Raw genomic sequence first — 18637 nt, 5'->3', positions numbered from 1 at the left:
TTATGTTGAAAAACATCACCGGAAGTGTCTTTTTATCATCGAGTCTCACCTGACAGCGGTCCACCGCGCCCAGTGGAAGCTGGAGGCTGACTGTGGAGCTGGGGCATCCTTGTTTTGTTAACCACCGACCCAACACCAGTGAGCAAAAAAAAAGCGAAGTCAAAGCCGTTTATGCTGAGCTTCTGAGCAGATATGGGATGCAGGTGGGGAGGGGTCGTTCGTCCATCGCTGAGTTAGCTGACTCCGGCTTTTATATTTCAACAATACGTGCAACACTATGGCTAAGCAGTACGATGTGCTCTTCCGACTCCTGCTTCTCGGAGATTCTGGGGTTGGGAAAACATGCTTGTTATGCAGATTCACGGACAACGAATTTCACCCATCTCACATCTCCACCATCGGTAAGACGCTGCACTGCCAGCAGGACTCGTTTGTTACCTGTTTTCTGCACTTCATGTTGATCAGCTTCCTGATTTATCCTAACCCTCTTTCATCGTTTTATATGTGTGTGTGTCCCTTTTTTGTGGCCAATAATTTTTTACCAATTAGATCCAATAAGGTTGAACGGGAAAGTGCTGCGTTATTACTTAACCATAGCAGTGAATTCATACAGCAGAAATAGAAAAGCGTGATTGGATTGTTTGGAGAAGCCCTGAGAGGGGAAGAGCCAACACTTGGCAGCCATGCAGATGAGTTCACCAACTACCAGCGCTTGGCACTGACTATGCAAACGAGTGCCATTCAAAAAAAATAACAAAAAAGATTTATATATATATATATTCTCATATATATGAATGAGAAGTGGACGTTTTGCATCAGCATCCTTGTTACCGGTTAAACTGGGGCCCTGGAGTCAGCAGGTGTACATTAATTGGCTGCAAGTGGTTTCTGATCAAAGTTCCTTCTCAACTCAATGCCTGGCACAAATTTAGTGACCCATTCTGTGAGGTCTTTAAATAAAATGTAAAATCTTGTAAAATGAGAGTTTGTCAAATGATTAAAACTGCAAACATCACTGACTAAATATCAGTTACACAATCCTGGTATGCACTAATCAGATGTTCTCTCTGTGACTGACAGGGCTGACATGTTCAGCTCTTTCTCTGTTTGCAGAACAAACTCGTAGATTTGCCACTTCCCCGTCGATGACTATTGACTCAGCAAAGCCGAGCCAGCCTTCATTCTCATAGCTAATATGGGCTGTGCGCTTCGTAGTTTGGATTCAGAGTCACGACAGGCGCATTACCATGTTTTCCTTTGAGGTGAGGGAAATAAGGATATACAGTAAGCAGTGGGTTTTACTCACATGCTGCTGCAGAGTCTGCAGGCTGTGCTCTCTGTGTGTGTTTAGTTAATAGAGAGATCTGCAATTTGCCAGAAATGAAGAAGGGAGCATACAAACATTGCCGTGGGTGAAGAAAAAGTCAGGAAATGCTCCTGCTGGTTGTGAGTGATAACTGACTCTTGTAGTGAAAAGACACACAGAACATGTTGTCGAGATAAGGTCGAGGCAATGAATCATGAATCCGGTGCTAAGCCATGTATTTACAGGCGGATATTACTTCACAAGATCCAATATAAAAAGGGAATATAAACACGACCGTGTCTCTATTTGTTTCTTCCTTTTTATTTTTGGACTCCTTTAGTAGTTAAATAAATGCCTTTGTATTAGTTTGAATAATGCTCCTGTAAATAATCCACACTCTATTAAGCTCAAATTCATTTAAAGGCTTGTCTTCCCTCATGTTTTTGCCAGCCAGATGTGATATATGCCCACATGCATACAGCTGCAAAGGCTGCAGTATGCTATTTTAAGTCCTAGACCTATAGCACTCCACAGGAAACTTCCACCCTGGAGAGAGTGATGCTTACAACCTATGCAGCAAGCCTTTCTCTTGTCTCCTACAAGGAAAATCCCAGCTGTTTGTGTATGTTGAAAATGATGACTATATCGATCATTTTGTGCTTTTGTTAGACCATACCCAGTGTTCACAAGCACAGCTGGATGTGGTAAGAATCTGCCGTCTGGCAGGCAGTGAAATCCAGACTCATATGGGCCAGAAGAGCTGTTGGCAGCAGGTGGTGCCTATAAGCCACACTGAGAGGTCTTTCATGAAATAATTAAAAGTTAATTCTTCTGATAAACAGGGCCCACAAACTCCAAAGGGAAAGAGAGAGCAGGAGCTCAAGAGTGACCATCATCAGTGCTTTCCTTCAGCGGTTCAATGAATCATTTCCCAACCTTCACGCTGACAGAGGGATATAAATTCTCTCCCCTGTCCCCCTCATTGGTTATTCCATTATTTATCACACCCCTTTACGGTCCACTCATTCATTTTCCTGCTCCTAATTATCCCAAAAACTGCTGCTCCCATGGCTTCTCATTTTTTCCTTCATAAAACACTATAAAACCTTTGTCTCTCATTAAGCTGATGCTCCTGCTGTTACTCAGAATGCTACAATCACAACATGCAGACATTAACAGCTCCTAAACAGTGTGATAATGAATAGATATTTCTAAGTATGTGGATACCTGAAAACATATATATGAATTTTCATTGCTGTTGTTATACTGTAGACATTAATCTGCTGCAAGGCATTTGAAGACGGTGAATTTTCTCCCATATAGCCACAAGAGCATGAATTAAGGTTGTCAGCTGTGACTTGTGGGGGAAGGGTTTTTAAGTGTTTCCACACCTGAAATCCATCAAAACTAGCTGTTTTGATGGATTTCAACTAGCTGTTGTTGTTTAGCTGGCATTGTGTGGAGGATATTGTCATGTTGACATGTTGTTAAACTAACAGGCTTGGTTCAGACCAAAACTATAAAAACATAGCTGGGAAAACACGCCCACTGTTTCTAGAACTGCATTTTCCTGTGTTTTTACAGCATTTTGTTGTCACGTGACCTGTAAATGCTCTTTGGCATTTGATGACAGGTCAGTCCCTGCCATTTCTGCAGGAAGCAATTTTAAGTTATACATAAATATAAAACTGTCAAATTGCATTCATTTACTGTAAAGTACATGCAGACAGGTTTTCTAGCATTAAACAGTTATTTTTACACTGAAATTACTATAATTTAGATCAAGTTTCCTTCTATAAAAACATCGCAATACTGTGCTGTGTAAAATATTGGCTATACACTGTAATATTGTCAGCCTGTTATTTAATGTAATTTTAACGCCGATACCTTAATAACCATTGGAAGATTAATTTTGCATGCTGTAAATCTATATATACAATCACTTTATTGCAAAACCCAGTTCAACTGCTCGTTTACACAAATATCTATCTGCCAATCACAAGGAAGCAAATCAGTGCATTTAGGCATGTGGACACGATCAAGACAATGGACATGAATTCGAAACAGGGCATCAGTAAGAAGAAGAAAAGTGATTTAAGGACTTTGAACATTGCATGGTTGTTGGTGCCAGATGGGCTGGTCTGAGTATTTCAGAAACTATTGAAGTGCTGTGATTTTCATGCATAGCCATCTCCAAAGTTTACAGTCAGAGAACAGAGAAGAATTGCCAGGCTGCCTTGAGCTGATAGAAAGGAAAAGGTAACTGAAATAAGCACTCAGTGCAATCAATGTATGCAGAAAAGCATCTGTGAAAACACGTTGAGCCTCACATGGGCTACAGCAACAGAAGAGGACACCAGGTGGCACTCATGTCAGCTAAGAAACTGAGCCTACCTCTCAGTGGACTCACCAAAATTTGACAACAGATGACTGAAAAAAGGTTGCCTGACCTGATGAGTCTTGATTTCTGCTGTAACATTTGGATTATAGTGTCAGAATTTGGCATAAGCAACATGAAAGCATGATTGATCCTGCCTTGAGTAAACAGTTCAGACTGGTGGTGGTGGTGTAATGGTGTGGGGGATATTTTCTCGGCACCATTTTTGAGCCCCTTAGCACCAACACAACAGCCTACCCGTGTACTGCTGCTGACCATCTCAATCCCTTTATGGCCGATTAGCCATCTTCTGTTTTTATTTCCAGCAAGACTGCATGTCACAAAGCTCAATCATCTTTCTGGAACATATCATTGAATATCCTGCACGTAGATGGCCTCCATGCTCATCAGATCTTAATCCAGTAAAGCACCTTTGGGATGTGATGGAACAGGAGATTTGATCATGATTGGACGTGCAGCTGACAAATCTGCGGGTACTATGTGACGCTATCATGTCGGTGTGGTCCAAAATCTCTAAGGAATGTTTCCAGCAACTTGTTAAGTTTGTATCATGCAGAATTAAAGCACTTCTGAAGGCAAAATACTCACGCAGTGCAGACCGTCATGTGTGACTTACAAATCTTCTGCCAGAAATCTACTTTATAACTTGTGACATAGTCAGGAACCTCTTTTAAGCTTATGGCGTAACCTTCCACGTAACCTGATGTGCACCTTGTGAGAAGTGTAACTATACGTCCGGTCAAAGCAACCTGCAATGACTTGAATGGCGTAGACGTTTGCAGCGTAGGATTAAAAATTCCCACAGAAGACTAAATCAAGCTTTAATCCGTGTCCACATTTGCGTCTCCTGAGTTAAGTTTGTTGTCTTTCTTGCACTGAGACAAGATCCCTTTTTTCATTAGTATTCACCGTTGCCATGTTACACTGGAAACCACTTAACACATCCACAGCAATCAAAATCTAAGCACTAGGTACGAAATAACACCACATTACTTTTAAATATGAACTTAATATTTACACTTCCTTAATTAGCCATGTCTGGCCTGGGTCCAGTTTATTTTTTAAATTTCTGTATGTTATGCACTAATTGAAGTAGTGGGTCATCGCTAATATGCTTTTAAATCATTAGACTCCACAGAAACTTGCCTTTATTATTATTTTCTATTAGATTTAACACAAGCATTTGAAGTATTCACAAAATAAAGCACCTTACTTACCTTAAAAAATTCCTATATCTTTTACAATACTTTCTTCCAGCATATTTAGATTCATTGCCTTCTGAAAGAGGTGTTCGATAGGCAGTTAGTGTGAGTCACTTGGTCTCTTTACCATGAAATAAAATCAGTGCTATAGTCATTAAAACTGCCACTGCATGTATGAAACGAGAAACTATGACTTAGCTTTCTAGTTTCAGCTGACTAAAAATGGAAAGATTGAATATTAAGAGTCAAACAAGGCCACGGTAATTGGAGCAAGAGTTCTGATCGCACCTGAATGAGTAATACTTCCTCTCTTGTTGAGGTATTTCATTTTATTTTCACAGATAGCTGTGTTCGGGGGCTGGAGCGTGCACACTTGTCTGACAAAGAGCAGCTGCAGAGATGATTTAGTAATGGTATTCAGTCACACGGCTGAGTTTAATCTTCCTCACTGTTACCTTGCCAGTCTTGTCACTGGCCTCATTGGACCTCCTGGCTGTCAAAACACCAATAAAATATCAGCCCTGTGCTGCTTTATATCATAGCTCAATAAGCAGCTGTCCACATTGTACTTATCCCGGTGGTGTTATGGTTATACACGTAGCTCGCTGCTGCTCGATAAGCTCAGTGCTCTAAAGGGTCAGAAATGGATTATGGCCAGCACAGATGGCTATCCTATTGTAGGAGGTTATCAGGGAAACAGAGGTGTTGTCATAGACTTGGCTTTTCTGCGCCTGTCCATAGCACAGATAGCGTAATCTTACGAGTATATTATGTCAGCTGAGGTGGCTATAGTTGAGGTTGTATTTGTCAGGAAGTTTCAGATGGCTGGCGACTTTACTGCATGTTTCTCTTACTGCAGTTCCTGTCACGTCTCTAATGTGTCTTTCTTAAAAAAGACAGGAAAAAGATATAAATACACACAGTATACAGCGTTTTGTCTTGAGTCAACCCTCATTTCTACTACTATAGGCGTCTTTTAGTTTGCTAGGCTTCTTGAAGGACATTCAAAGCTCTAATTTGGATTTTGTTCTGATCACTGTCAAGATGATTCCACACTGCTTCAGTAACTTTGAGGTCCAGGCTCTGGGAAGGCCAATCCATGACTGATAGTGTTACTATCTACGTGTGCTTGCATTTGAAGTATTTGGGAATATTGTGATGCTGAAAAATTGACCTGTTGTTTCATTTTTCTATATGGTATTACAAAATCCGGTGGTACTTTGTGTTCATAAATTAATCAGTTTTGAAAAGATTCCCAACACCGCTGGCTAAAATTCAGCCCCAAACCACGACAGAGCCTGCACTCTGTTTTACAGATGTACAACTGGAGAGATTCAGTGATATTCCTCTCTGCTGACCTCCTGCATACACATCGACAATGATTTCCTTCTTTCTGAATGACTTTCAGATGCTGTTCATTTGCTGTAGATTAGTTTTGTTTTTGTTTTTTAGGCCTTTTTTTTTCTCCAGTTATCCAGTTCCCCAAAGATACCATTTAGAATTGGTTCTTTCCTAAATTAGGTGCACAAGAATTTGTATCTAACATTTAATCATAGAGTATAAACTTTTTGACCAATTGACCCTGAACGTTTCATACTGAGAGTCATTTTCAATGGTTACTCGGACACAAAAAGATTCACAGTGCACAGCCAAGATTGACGCACCAAAACCAGAAGAAGGTCCCCTTTTTCTATCACCATTACAACTTCCTCCTTCATCCACAATGTGGCTCAGCTGCAGACAGTTCAGCGAGAAGTGGCTCAGATCACACGGCTGAGCTGCCACCCTCAAGCACAGATTAGGTACAGGCTACAGAAGTTTGTGAGATTACTACTTTTGCAACTCTAAATATTTCTTCTGTCAAACTTTCAGTCTTAACTCTCAACCACTGCTGACTGAAGTAAGCTCCATGAATTGAATATGTTTTACACAACTCTTTCTGGAGGCTTTGCAGAAGTTTTTCATACATGCACTCATACACCTCAAGATCCTTAAACAGATTTCATTTTAATTAAATCTTTCTAAAATAATTTTTTTAAGACATGTGACATTTTAGTACTGATAAAAAAAGGTTTTAAGTGGAGATTCCTTAAACTCATCAGCATTTGCCTTCAGCATTTCTATACTTATTTGTTTCCTTCTTCTTTGAAGCAGCTGACATCTATTAGTAAGGTACATTTCTGCCATCTACTTGGCTTGAGTGTAGTTAGAAGACCCTTTGTTATAAAATCACTCCAAGGGTTCAGTATTAATCATCCAAAGTTTTTGTTATACTGTGTTAAAGCAACATTTTTCCTGGATAACCTTCTTTTCAACCCATTAAAGCAGACTGTGTCATCCTGCAACTGTCAAATACAACAGGTGCCAAGGAATGTAAAAGCTACTTCACTAACTATAAACTAGCATAAACCCCTTTCCTATGAATAGACACATTACAAATGCTAACTTAATGACGTGTCTTTTTCTTCTCTGGTCCTCAGTCACATGTTGGCTGCATAACTTGGTATTCAGTCCTAAAACACTTTGACAACCTTTTCTCTTGGACCTTTTCTAAAATTCTGTAGAATTTTTCCTCCGGCTCAGATATTTTAGCCATGTTAAAAAGACATGTTCCACTGGTTTTCTCCCTTGACATCCCTCAAACCCCGTGTTTTGCTCTCACATCCTCGCTCTTGCTTTTATTCCCTCATGTGCTATTATCAGCCTTAAATTTAAAAAAAGTTTTGCCACCTTTTTTCCTCTATGTGTTCCTGGTACTGAAGAATCCCAATAAGATTGTGTTTCAATACAGATTAATGACAAGTTTATTATTGCCAAAGAAGGATTGCCCCTTGTCCTTGTGTTCCCCAAAGACAACAGCTGTTGACAGCTGTTGTCTGTCCTCTGCTAGTAATGCTAGTCATGCATGTCAGATCCATCCCCCAGTGACTGGGTGTCAGTGCCAGAGCATCCATCCGTCCATCCATCTGTTAGTGAGCCTGTCACCATTACCTACAGCACGCTGACATATTTTACTGCCTAATCCGTCTTGCACAGTCAAACATAGTCATCCCAGTAATTAGTCAAGTCAATTTTGAGTGTGTAGCCATTTGTTTTTACATGGCTCTCAAACTGCTGATTGTGAAATGCTGCCGTGTTCAATTAACTGCTGTCTCTCATACTGTGCACATTGTGCCTCTGAAGGGAAGAAGCAAAGCTGACAAGAAGCGTTTGTTTTTTTCAAGGTGTTCCTCAAGATTAATGTTTTTTTTTTTACAGAGCTACAAAAGCTGAGCGCAGGATTTAGTATGCAGTATTCATATCGCTAACTCAAATGTGTGCAAGTCACGGACACGATTCAGCTCTATTCTCTAGCATATATTCCCTCATGACAATAAAAAGCAATAACATTTCGAATAGTAACAGACTGTCAATCAAATGTACTAGTGTGTTTCCTTTTAAGGCTTTTTTAACCGATTGCAGATAGTTGCAACATTTATGGCTGTAACAGCAGTTACACATGCTTTTTTTTTTTAAAAATTCTGTCTTTGAACAGCAGTATTCAGGGCGTTCTACATTTTTTCTAATGCAGACTGAAAAATGTGGGGAAAAGAAGCTCAGAAAACAGACATTTTTATGTTGAAGGCTGTCTTTGTTTCTACGTGCTTTGCAACTACAACTAAATTTGCCTCATTTCGCACAGTTGTTATAAAGTAATCAAAAGCAATATAAAAGATGAATGTCGCCACGGTGATGCCACGCATGGGTGTTGAATTCTGCATAGCGGAGGTTCAGTGTTACCATTTGGCCGCTGACAGGTTTTTCTTAGAGCTAAAAATGCCCACAGGCTGGGGTGCTAATGCTAGCAAGTTTGGTTAGCAAAGTGAACTGTATACATGCAATGAAAAGGCATAGATATGCAAAGCTGAAGTACGAACCTTTTTGGTGGTCTGCATCAATATTAATCTGATTATTCCATTAAATGCTCAAAAAGGCACAAACACATTGGAGAGCCAACTTCGTTTAGCGGAGATGAACTGAAAGTTAAGGTGACCACACTCGTAACTCCACTGTGCAGAGAAATAAGTTATGAATAAAACAACTTTAAATTGTTATGAAGAGGGAAACTGTCCTAAGAGGCTCAAACAATTTTTCTACCAGGCTGTAAACACACTTTTTTCTGCTGTAAAGTTGGCCCTTTAACATGAAAGTCTATCGGGACTGGCTCATTTTTGAAGCCTCAAGTGGCCATTCTAGCAACTGCAGTTTTTGTTGGGTTTTTCAGCTTCAGAGGTTCCTGCTTGTCCAATGCCAGCTTGATGGAAAAACCCCTTCTTCCTGTCAATAGGATAAGTTTTGTAAAATGGCTGGCAGGATGTCTGACTGGATGAAAAACCCACTGAAGTTGATTTTTTTTTTTTTTTTAGCAGCTGAAAGAAGACCGTGTAGGCTGAAGCATGACTTGCTTTTCTCGAAATAGAACTTAGACTTTAATGATTTGTCAGTTTAGTTTTCTTGATTTTCCAGATTTGGTCAGATTCGTATTTGTAGACATTCACTGCTAAACTGCAGAGCCCATTAGGCTTTCTGTCTATATCCGCATTTTCTGCTCAAATCATTACAATTTCCATGAATGACTATCTGACTTGCTTAATACGATGCAGGAAGACAGCATCTTTTTTTAATGGTCTCCTCTCTTGTCTCAAGCCTCGGGCGCAGCAAGCTGCTGATTGTGATGCTGACCTTTCATTTAGTCTGAAATCTCTCTGGTCAAAGGCAAAGGTTGAGTATAACTTTTAAATGAGGCCCCTTATTGTCAAGCCAGTTCACTCTAGCCTCCAGCAACATTCACTGGACTCCTTCTTAGCCCAAGTATAAACTGAAAACAAGTTCGGCCAGCTGTAGTAGATATGCCAGCTTTTCCTTATGTCAGTGTCTTAGAAAATGAACCTCATAATAAAAAACACAAGCAGGACGTTTTCCATTTCTGTGAATCGATTGGACCCGGTAGCTCTTTCTGTGCGCGTGATGCTGGCTGTGGCACAGGGGTGTTGAGTATCAGGTTAATTGGGATGAACAGTTAATTGATTTCCCAGGGATTAGTGCGGTCTATAGAAGCCTGTGGGTGTGCTTTGTATTGACTTAACTGCATTAGTCTGCATTATAGATAGAGAAAGGAGATGAGGAAAACAATGACTGTAGTTGAATGTAAAATCTGATTGCTTTGTTTAGGAATTTTACTGTATCTTATCCAAACGTTAAAGACTTACTATAGCAGTTGTTTGTTATTATTGATGTTCAGGGGGGTTGGGGGTATTGCCATGCAAAACAGGACTCAGTTTACTGCAGTTTCTCTGAGATCCTGGCTTCAGGCTCTTCTTCTACAGTCTTATTACATATACACTACTGTCAAAAAGTCCTCATTTCCCATTATATATATTTCTCATTATATGTTTTTTTCTAAGGAGCCAGAATTTCTTATAATTTTTAAGGCTATATTGAACAAGAGTTTTCCAGAGTTTCTGAAGTTCTTTCAATGTTTATCTTTGGTGATTTGTTGCTTTGTCATTCATTTGAAGTCCACTCCTTGCACATCACTGTTGCAAAGTCTTTTAATTTGTTAACCACTTAAGACTTACCTATGAGTCTTTAGAGCATTAAAAAGGACACCTAACTCAAGGGAACCAGTGTTGTGTATACAAATAACAGCCAACTCAGCGAAGAACCAATTTTAAATTGTGTCTTTTTGCATTTTGGTCTTAGAAGCCTTTAACAAAAACTTAGCATTTTAAGCATTGCTTTCATTAATGCAAGGAAAAATTGTATGAAATAGTGTTTTTGCACAAAGAATGTGATTCACAAAGAACTATTAGTGAAAAACCTGGCATATGTCAACATGGTAAGATGTGGAAAGCAGTAAAAGCTTCATTTTTCTGTCCTGACAACGATTCCAAACATTTTATAAAACAAACCTAGTAAAAGCATGCATGTGTGGTAAATAAAAAATGCCACGGTGCACAAATATCAGTCATGGATTGGCCTCCCCAGAGCCCAGACCTCAATATTATTGAAGCAGTATGGGATCATCTTGACAGAGAACAGAACAAAAGGCAGCCAACATCCAAAGTAGAGCTTTAAAGTTTTGAATCTGCTTAAAGACATTACAAGAAAGCTTGTCTGAGGCTTGAATAATTAAAATGCTCATAGCAAATATTGACTTTCAAGCTCAACAGACTTGTGCAAAACCTAGTTTTTGCTTTATATACTGCATTTCCATGTATGTTTGTCCATGTCTCCATAAAATGCTGCACATTTACAAGCAAAGTATAAATGCCTAAAAACTAAAAACTCTCATATATGTTTAAAAATGGACAGTCCTCATGATAACAAATAAACTTGCCCCTGTCTGACTTTCTGTGAATAATATCACACTCAGCTGTCTGAAATAGATCAGAGATCACTGAAGCGTGAGTGACTGCTTACTTAACCCCTTCCCAGCTCTCTTTTCTTTCTTCCCATCCCTCCTGTTTGCTGTTATGTTGTGCTCAGTTATCATATAGCTCTTTTTTTTTCTTGTTCCACCTCCCCAACCCCTCCCCCACGCAGTCAATACAAAGGACTGAACTAAACGAGCACTCTGCTCACTGGATCATTAGCTCGACCTTCTCTCAGGCTGATTATACAGGGATGATGTGCCTCTCTTTGTGTTAATGTTTCCTATGATGTTGCAAAGCTGGAGCAGATAGTGGTAAACGTCCATCTGTCGGACAAGCTTGGTTAATTAATGTTGGTCGCTTACCGAAAGGAGAGTGTATACAATTCTGACAACAGTCAGAGCATTTAGGCTGTCTCTGGGAGAACTATCAAATAAAGCTACTTTGTGAATGTGATGCTGTGTTTCCTCATCGTATCTTCTCCCTTGCAGGGGTCGACTTTAAAATGAAGACACTACTAGTAGATGGTATCAAAGTCCGCATACAGATATGGTAAGAAACTGGAAAGAGACAAAATCTTATTATAAGGTGTTGTATGTTGTTTGAAGGGTTAGCCATAGACTGCATGTGAAAAATTAAAAAAAGTATTATGTAAACCATAATGCCAGCTACTGATATGTGGACTACTGTTCTATAACCTCATGTCAGGCATTAAGGCCGCTGCCATCTCGGGGGGTTATTTGAGCACAAAGGGACCATATTTGGATTGAAGGGTGGAGATAACAAGCTTGGTTAGCAAGGTGTATTCATAAATTGCATAATTGCTAATTAGTGATAAAATAAAGTAAAATCAGCATAGTGCTTAACACGTTTGGCCTACACAAGTTCCCTTGTTTACAGTTAGCGGGAGAGACAAATCCTGATAGGGTTGTGTTGGGAACGTCATCTGTGTTTCTTAAAAATTAAACAGGAAAAGCTGAAAGAAACTTTAGTGCACAATAAGCCGTGCTATTTGTCAGATAATTATATCACAGGTCACCCAAAAGGCACAACCACAGATGAAAGAGTGATTTCAAACCACAGATATTTCTCGATTTGAAGACATAGTATGACCAAGATTTACAAAATATTTTTTTAATAGTTTCCCAGATCAAAAATGAATGATTGAGTCCAAAAACTGTAACACAGAAAACTATTTTCCCAGAGACTTCCATAGGATAAAATTTCTTTTTCCAACCTCAGCTATCTTCATCTGGCGGCCTTCAGATAGCATCCAGGTTTAAAGCCCACCTGTTTTGACTTCACCTAGAAGATAGCACGTACATTTTAGTCACGTATGTTTTACTATTTTTGTAGCACCAAACCTGGAGTTTGTGCCCTGTCATAACTCACAACTAGAGTGATGACATTTTCCCAAACTTAACCACTGATGCGTCACACTGACGTTGTAGAATTAAGTAGAAATCGAAATGCATGAGGGAATTTTCTTTTCATGCAAAAAATTGTTAAAATGCAGCTAAATCGCTCAACTTCTTTCTTTTTTTTTTTAGAAAAGACTTTTATGAATTTAACCAGATCACAGATCAACTGCTGTTTTTTTTTTTGGTTTTTTTTGCATTTTATCTAGAGAGCCTATAACCCACATTTCACATACATCTGTCTACCTGAAGTCTTAACTTTGACATTGCAAAAGCTGCACAAGAGTCACTAAAAAAAGCTCTGCTGACCACAGTTTGCCCTTTTTTTTGTTATTGTCTGAAAAGCTGAAAAGGTATTTTAGGTGTCTGGTCGAGATTTTGCTAAGTGTCCTCTTTAGCCTCAACACTTCTAATTACCTGCCTCCTGCACTCCATGTCATTGTATTATAATCACAAAATGAATATTCATATATGTTTGTTTTGCAGGGACACTGCGGGCCAGGAAAGGTACCAGACCATCACTAAGCAGTACTACAGACGAGCGCAGGTAGCTTAAGTCTCCTACAGTTACTCTGCCATAAATTGATGCAATATTATTTCTGCACACACACAGTACAAATTTAAGTCTAATCTGTTTTAGATTCAGTTTGTTCCAGCTACAAGAATAACCCTTGCCTAATCCTTACAGCTGCTTATGTTACTTCTCTTAAAGGAATCATAGTGGAGCCGCTACCCTGAGGTTTTCACAACAAAAGGATTTCATCTGAGACTAGTGGTGTCGTAAATGTTCTTCCTTTCCTCAAAGGAGTGTGTAGCCCTTTCGCAGCAGTATGAAATTTGTTTTGGGCTGCTAAAGAGGTTAAACTGGCTGAAACCTAATTGTCTATTTACCAGAAACTGGTAATGAAATTGAAAGGAAAGTTTCTTTATCCTGTTTTGTGCTCTAAAACAGTTGAGTGGATTTCTCTTCCAGACTGTGGCTCACAACACAGAACACACTGCCAGTAGAGGCAGCCAGTTTTCCAAGTGCTAGTCTGATTTGTTTATGGGAATCATAGGAACGTGTTATGAAATGCTCCAAAAAGGGTTCAAGCAACATTTTGTAAACATGGATCTCAAAGGTGCTTGAAAAATATGCATGTTGTTGTTGTTTTAAAATCTTTGACCGTCTCTTTTCAGGGCATCTTCCTGGTATATGACATCACGAGTGAGCGATCGTTCCAGCACATCATGAAGTGGGCCAGCGACGTGGACGAGGTGAGTCAGTGTGATTTGGGATTTAAGAACTCAATAAATCAGGCACATTTTTCTTCAACGCTGTCGAAAGGCCCGAAGTAACAAATGGACCGAGTGTGCAGAGGCTCCAGCTTGACGAAGAACATATGGCTGGCATGGTGTGATAGAAACCAAACACACTGACCTGACAGCTATTCTGCGTTTACGGTGTTTCGTCTTCGTTTGTCATAAATATCGGAAAGAACACGGTTTTTCCACATGCGCTCACTTTTTCTTCATAAAGCTCTCTCGTCTTCCGCTCCCCTTTATCGTTTCCCAGGTGATCTTATGCTATTAATTTAGTCATTATGAATGTAATTTCCTCTATGGGTCTCTCCAAATATATCACCTATTGATGCTGGCACGCTTCCCACTTGCTTTTAATCTAGGTCTCATTTCCTGTACACTGTCGCGCTCTCTGCATTCTCCTGGCATTTGAAACATCTCTCTGCTGTCTTATCGCTTTGTTTTCTGCTCTTCTCCCTTGTCTGTAAACATCTCTTCGTGTCCACATCACAAACCCCTGCAGTACGCTCCTGACAAGGTCCAGAAGATCCTCGTAGGGAACAAGTCGGATGAAGTGGACAAGAGGCAGGTGGCCACTGAGCAAGGCATCAAGGTGGGTCACTCTGGCATCGATGGCTATGTGTACCTAGCAGAACTTGAGTTCGATTTTGTGGCTCTGCTTTGCTGTTTAGATACCTGGGATTATTCGGGAGAGAGGGACTAAAGAAGCATAACGTGCTCAGTTTTTTTCCATTTGCTCCCATTTTCACCGTAATCTGTCTTCCAGCTGGCCAAGGCTTATGGAATGGATTTCTTTGAGACAAGTGCCTTCACCAATCATAATATAACAGAGGTGAGGTTACACGGGGAGACACTTCTCTCAAGGCCATGCACAGAAATGCATGTACCTGTAATTGCATCACGGGGTGTCTCATCATGTCTATGTGTCTCCTCCAAAGACTTTTACACGACTGGCTGAGCAGGTGCTGGCAGCCAACAAAAAGGACCTGGATCTACTCCGGATGTCCGTTAACGACGAGCTCAATCTCACTGCTCTGGAGGAAGAGGAGGGACTCTGTGACAGTGCTGCTGGCGACCAACGCAAAGGCTGCTGGTGTTAGAGGAAAACCTTGAATCCTGACTGAACATATGTCACACATGCCACACACTTTGCACACTCCTGGAAAAATGTGTTTCCTTTTTCTTTTCTTTTTTTCTCACCAGAGGATGAGGCTTACGTGTCTGTAATTTTGATATCAGCTATGTTTCATCTTAGTATTTTAATTTAGTTTGGTGGGGCAGGGCCAAAAGTGCTAACAAGTCACTTGAGAGCAGTTTTAAGGGTCAAGCGAGAAATATTTTGCTGAACAAAGACTGTTTGCCTCCTTGTAGCTGAATGTTCACCATTTTCTGAACAGTTTAGCATGTCTTTGTAACCAAATGTGATCTCTATCCACTGCAAATTTGGCAATGGACACAAAACTTCTATAAGGGGTGAAAATGAAAATCTGATAATGTTTTCTTTATAAGTTACACAGATGTAGAGTACAGAGGAACTGGTTGAAATCCCCTTTTTTACCTTCAAATGCTTTAGATCCAGTACAAGAAATTACCACAAGAGGGTGCTATATGCATTGCAAAAACAGCACTCGAGATGTCCAGCGGTCATTACATCCCTGTTTTTCCTCTTCTTCCGTTCGTTTTTGGTTTTATTTGCACTTGCAGTGGCTTCCTTCAACGGAGCGAAATGATTCTGAATATATGCATCCACTTTATTGCATTTTGTTTGCATTGTTTTCATACATATCATGACAACAGAGGAAGTGTTGCAGCTTGTAATATTATCTAAGTGGTCTGATTTACCAGTCTATGGCGAGGGAAACATCGAGAGCAAAATAATATAGTTTCCCTGTAGCAAACAGAAGGTATTTTTATTATTTTATAGAGTTTGTTTATAGAAGAAACTATAGTACAGGTGGATCGCTGACTGCATATTGCATTGTACATACCACGTTTTTAAAAGCAATGTAGATTGATAGACTCATTAGCAAGTGTACGTCATGAACTTCACTGTAGAAGGCTGTATAAAAAGTCCACATGGGTATTCTCGATGGTCTAAAATATTCCCTTTGTGAAGATAATAATGTATCGATCATTTTGTTCTTTTAATAGCTGTTTTGTACAGAGTTCAGTGGAGATGCCTTTTCTTTTGTTTGCTCACAGATTTAACAAAGGACGAATGAGGGTTCTGCATGCGTTTCACACTCCTTTCCTTTCTTTTCATTGTAACTTCAATGAAGTTAATATTCACCTAACCGTAATATAAGTGAAGTATTTGACCAGAGTTGCCTGTTTGGAGAGTAGACACAGAAAGATGAACTTTGGCTACATTTTTTGCAACTTAGTATTACTAAATGCTACTCAAAACAATTGTTAACGTGTGCAACATGTGAAGCGGCGGTATGTCGTAGCGAATTATGTTCTGGACTACACTCTAGATACACAACTTATCTGTGTTGTTTTCAGGAACTTTATTTTTCTCTTTCTTTCAGACTACTTTAATTGCATTTGTGTAACTATATTACATGCAACATGTTAACCTTGAAGAAATGATGTCTGATGTTTATGAGTAAATACTTGCAGTTATATGACACTGTGCTCAGATGTCTTCTTGGTAATCACTAAATATGATTTGGAGATGCACTACATTGTACTATGCTAAATGTTCAGGTACTAAAGACAAGATTTTAATGGCAAAAACATAAAACCTTTGCTCATTTAACCCCTTTTTAATAATTATTATCAGAATCCCTGAAATGACACGTTTCCTGCTTTTTGTCTTTTAATGGCCATTATTACTCTTACCAGATGATGGTATTGCAGTGTGTCCAGTAACATAGAATTGCTGTATTGTAGGGCTGTGCGATATGACCAAAATCTCATATACCGATATAAGAATTCTATCGTCCCGATAACGATATAAATCACAAAAATGTAACATTTTCTGTAAATTCTGTGAATCTCGGGCAGCTCGACTTGCGTGAAGTGTTTCCAGCTGCGCGTCCTTTACCCGGAGTCGAGTGTTTTAACCGATGCATGAAACTATACATTTTTAGACATAAGTTGTAACAACCGCCGTTTTCTTTGTATTTATTACACGGCGTGCTGCGGGGAAAAGCCTATTCTAACGTTTGAGTCTAAGGTTTATTTTTTAGCACCTGGCGGCTCTTTTTTTACTTCTCATCCGTGAATAATCTGCTTTTTCACGTGATTCAGTTTATTTTGAAAAGTCTCAACAGGATCTTGAGCTTTATTGTGAAAGGTTTATGTGGAACATGAACAAGCGGACACGCGATGGTGTTACCTTCATTGTTGCTAACCACAACGCATAAAAACGGGCGCTTGTCCATCCGTAGTGTGGTTACATTACATATAAGAGAAAGAGATAACTTTAAGAAATGAATGTAGCCACTACAGTGACCATCAACACGATGAAAAAATATTGCCGTAAACAGTTTCTTTTGCGACACCACGAAACAAATGATAGCGTAAAATGAAACGATAGATGTTTTTATATCATCATCCGATATGTATCGTTATATATCGAACAGCCCTACAGTATTGTTATATAATTATCAATGTGTGGGTAATGGTATCATATCATATGCTGAACTGCTCTCACTTTAGACAGAAAATGAGTCTAAAGTGTTCGAAATTTCTTTCTCAAAGCAAACCACTGTCTTTCCCTCTAGTTGGCCAGATGTTGCCAGTGTATAAACCTAACCATAAAAAATGCAATTTCAGTCCAGTAACTACAAGTTAAGGATGCTGTCAGCATTTGTTACTTAACAAGTATGTAAATTATTGAATCCACATTAAGCTAAAACATGAGACAATCTGTTGTGCAAGTGTTGGTGGTCACTGGTAGCATGGCAACTCTCACAATGACACTGGCATTGAATGTGGTGAGTTGCACAAGTTACTGAATCTTTAAATTTTAGTACAACCAGACGCACATACATTTTTCTCCTTCAAATGTTAGTGAAAACGTATTTTCTGCTGAGTGTGCTCATTTATTCTTTTCCTTTTAGAAAATAGAGCTATCCATCCATTTTCTCTGACCGTGATCTGAGAGGCAATAATTTATACATAATTCATGCTGAAGGATACATATTATAGGTGTGCCCAATAAATTAAAATTCTCAGATACATGTTTCATAGTAAACATAAAATGCATTGATGATAACTGTTATAAATGTGTACCCGAGATGGCGTACCAAGCCCTAAGTATGATGGAAGCAGGAGTGCTGATCGCGAGAGCAGCTGACCTGAAAGATAGGATCATGGCAAAGCTGGAAACCTGGATCCTCCGTAACTGGTTACCAAGACTCCATGAAGTACCCTCTGAAAGTCTACTAGAAGATGGAACTGCAGCATTACGGACAATCCCTACTGCAACCATCACTGAAACCAACCAGCTGATCTAGACCACAGCAGTAGTGGTCACTGAGATGCTTGGCTACAAGATGAACAGGCACAAGGAGCAGTAACCTCCATGGAGAAGGAGATTAGAGGCTGAGGTCAAGGTAGCACAGAGGAAACTTAATCAAAAATTGGAG

At 39.5% G+C, this 18637-nt stretch overlaps 1 protein-coding gene and 1 long non-coding RNA gene across 2 annotated transcripts in view; one reads left to right on the top strand and one right to left on the bottom strand.

The window, feature by feature from the left end:
- Window positions 1-18637, bottom strand: part of LOC309689602 — a 395670-nt gene that overhangs the window by 211445 nt on the left and 165588 nt on the right. The gene's annotated exons all lie outside the window — the stretch shown is intronic.
- rab15 (RAB15, member RAS oncogene family) lies at window positions 51-16856 on the top strand. The gene is made up of 7 exons (XM_082506147.1): window positions 51-401; window positions 11811-11871; window positions 13224-13284; window positions 13917-13994; window positions 14542-14631; window positions 14806-14871; window positions 14978-16856. Exons 1-7 carry the CDS (start codon window positions 278-280, stop codon window positions 15137-15139), a joined length of 642 nt encoding a protein of 213 aa, XP_082362273.1. The 5' UTR covers window positions 51-277; the 3' UTR covers window positions 15140-16856.

This window comes from Aulonocara stuartgranti (assembly GCF_965226115.1).
Source record: "Aulonocara stuartgranti genome assembly, chromosome: 15".
NCBI classification, from domain to species: Eukaryota; Metazoa; Chordata; class Actinopteri; order Cichliformes; family Cichlidae; genus Aulonocara; species Aulonocara stuartgranti.
The sequence above is the reverse complement of the archived record's forward strand: the minus strand, read 5'-3'. Positions and strand labels throughout refer to the sequence as shown.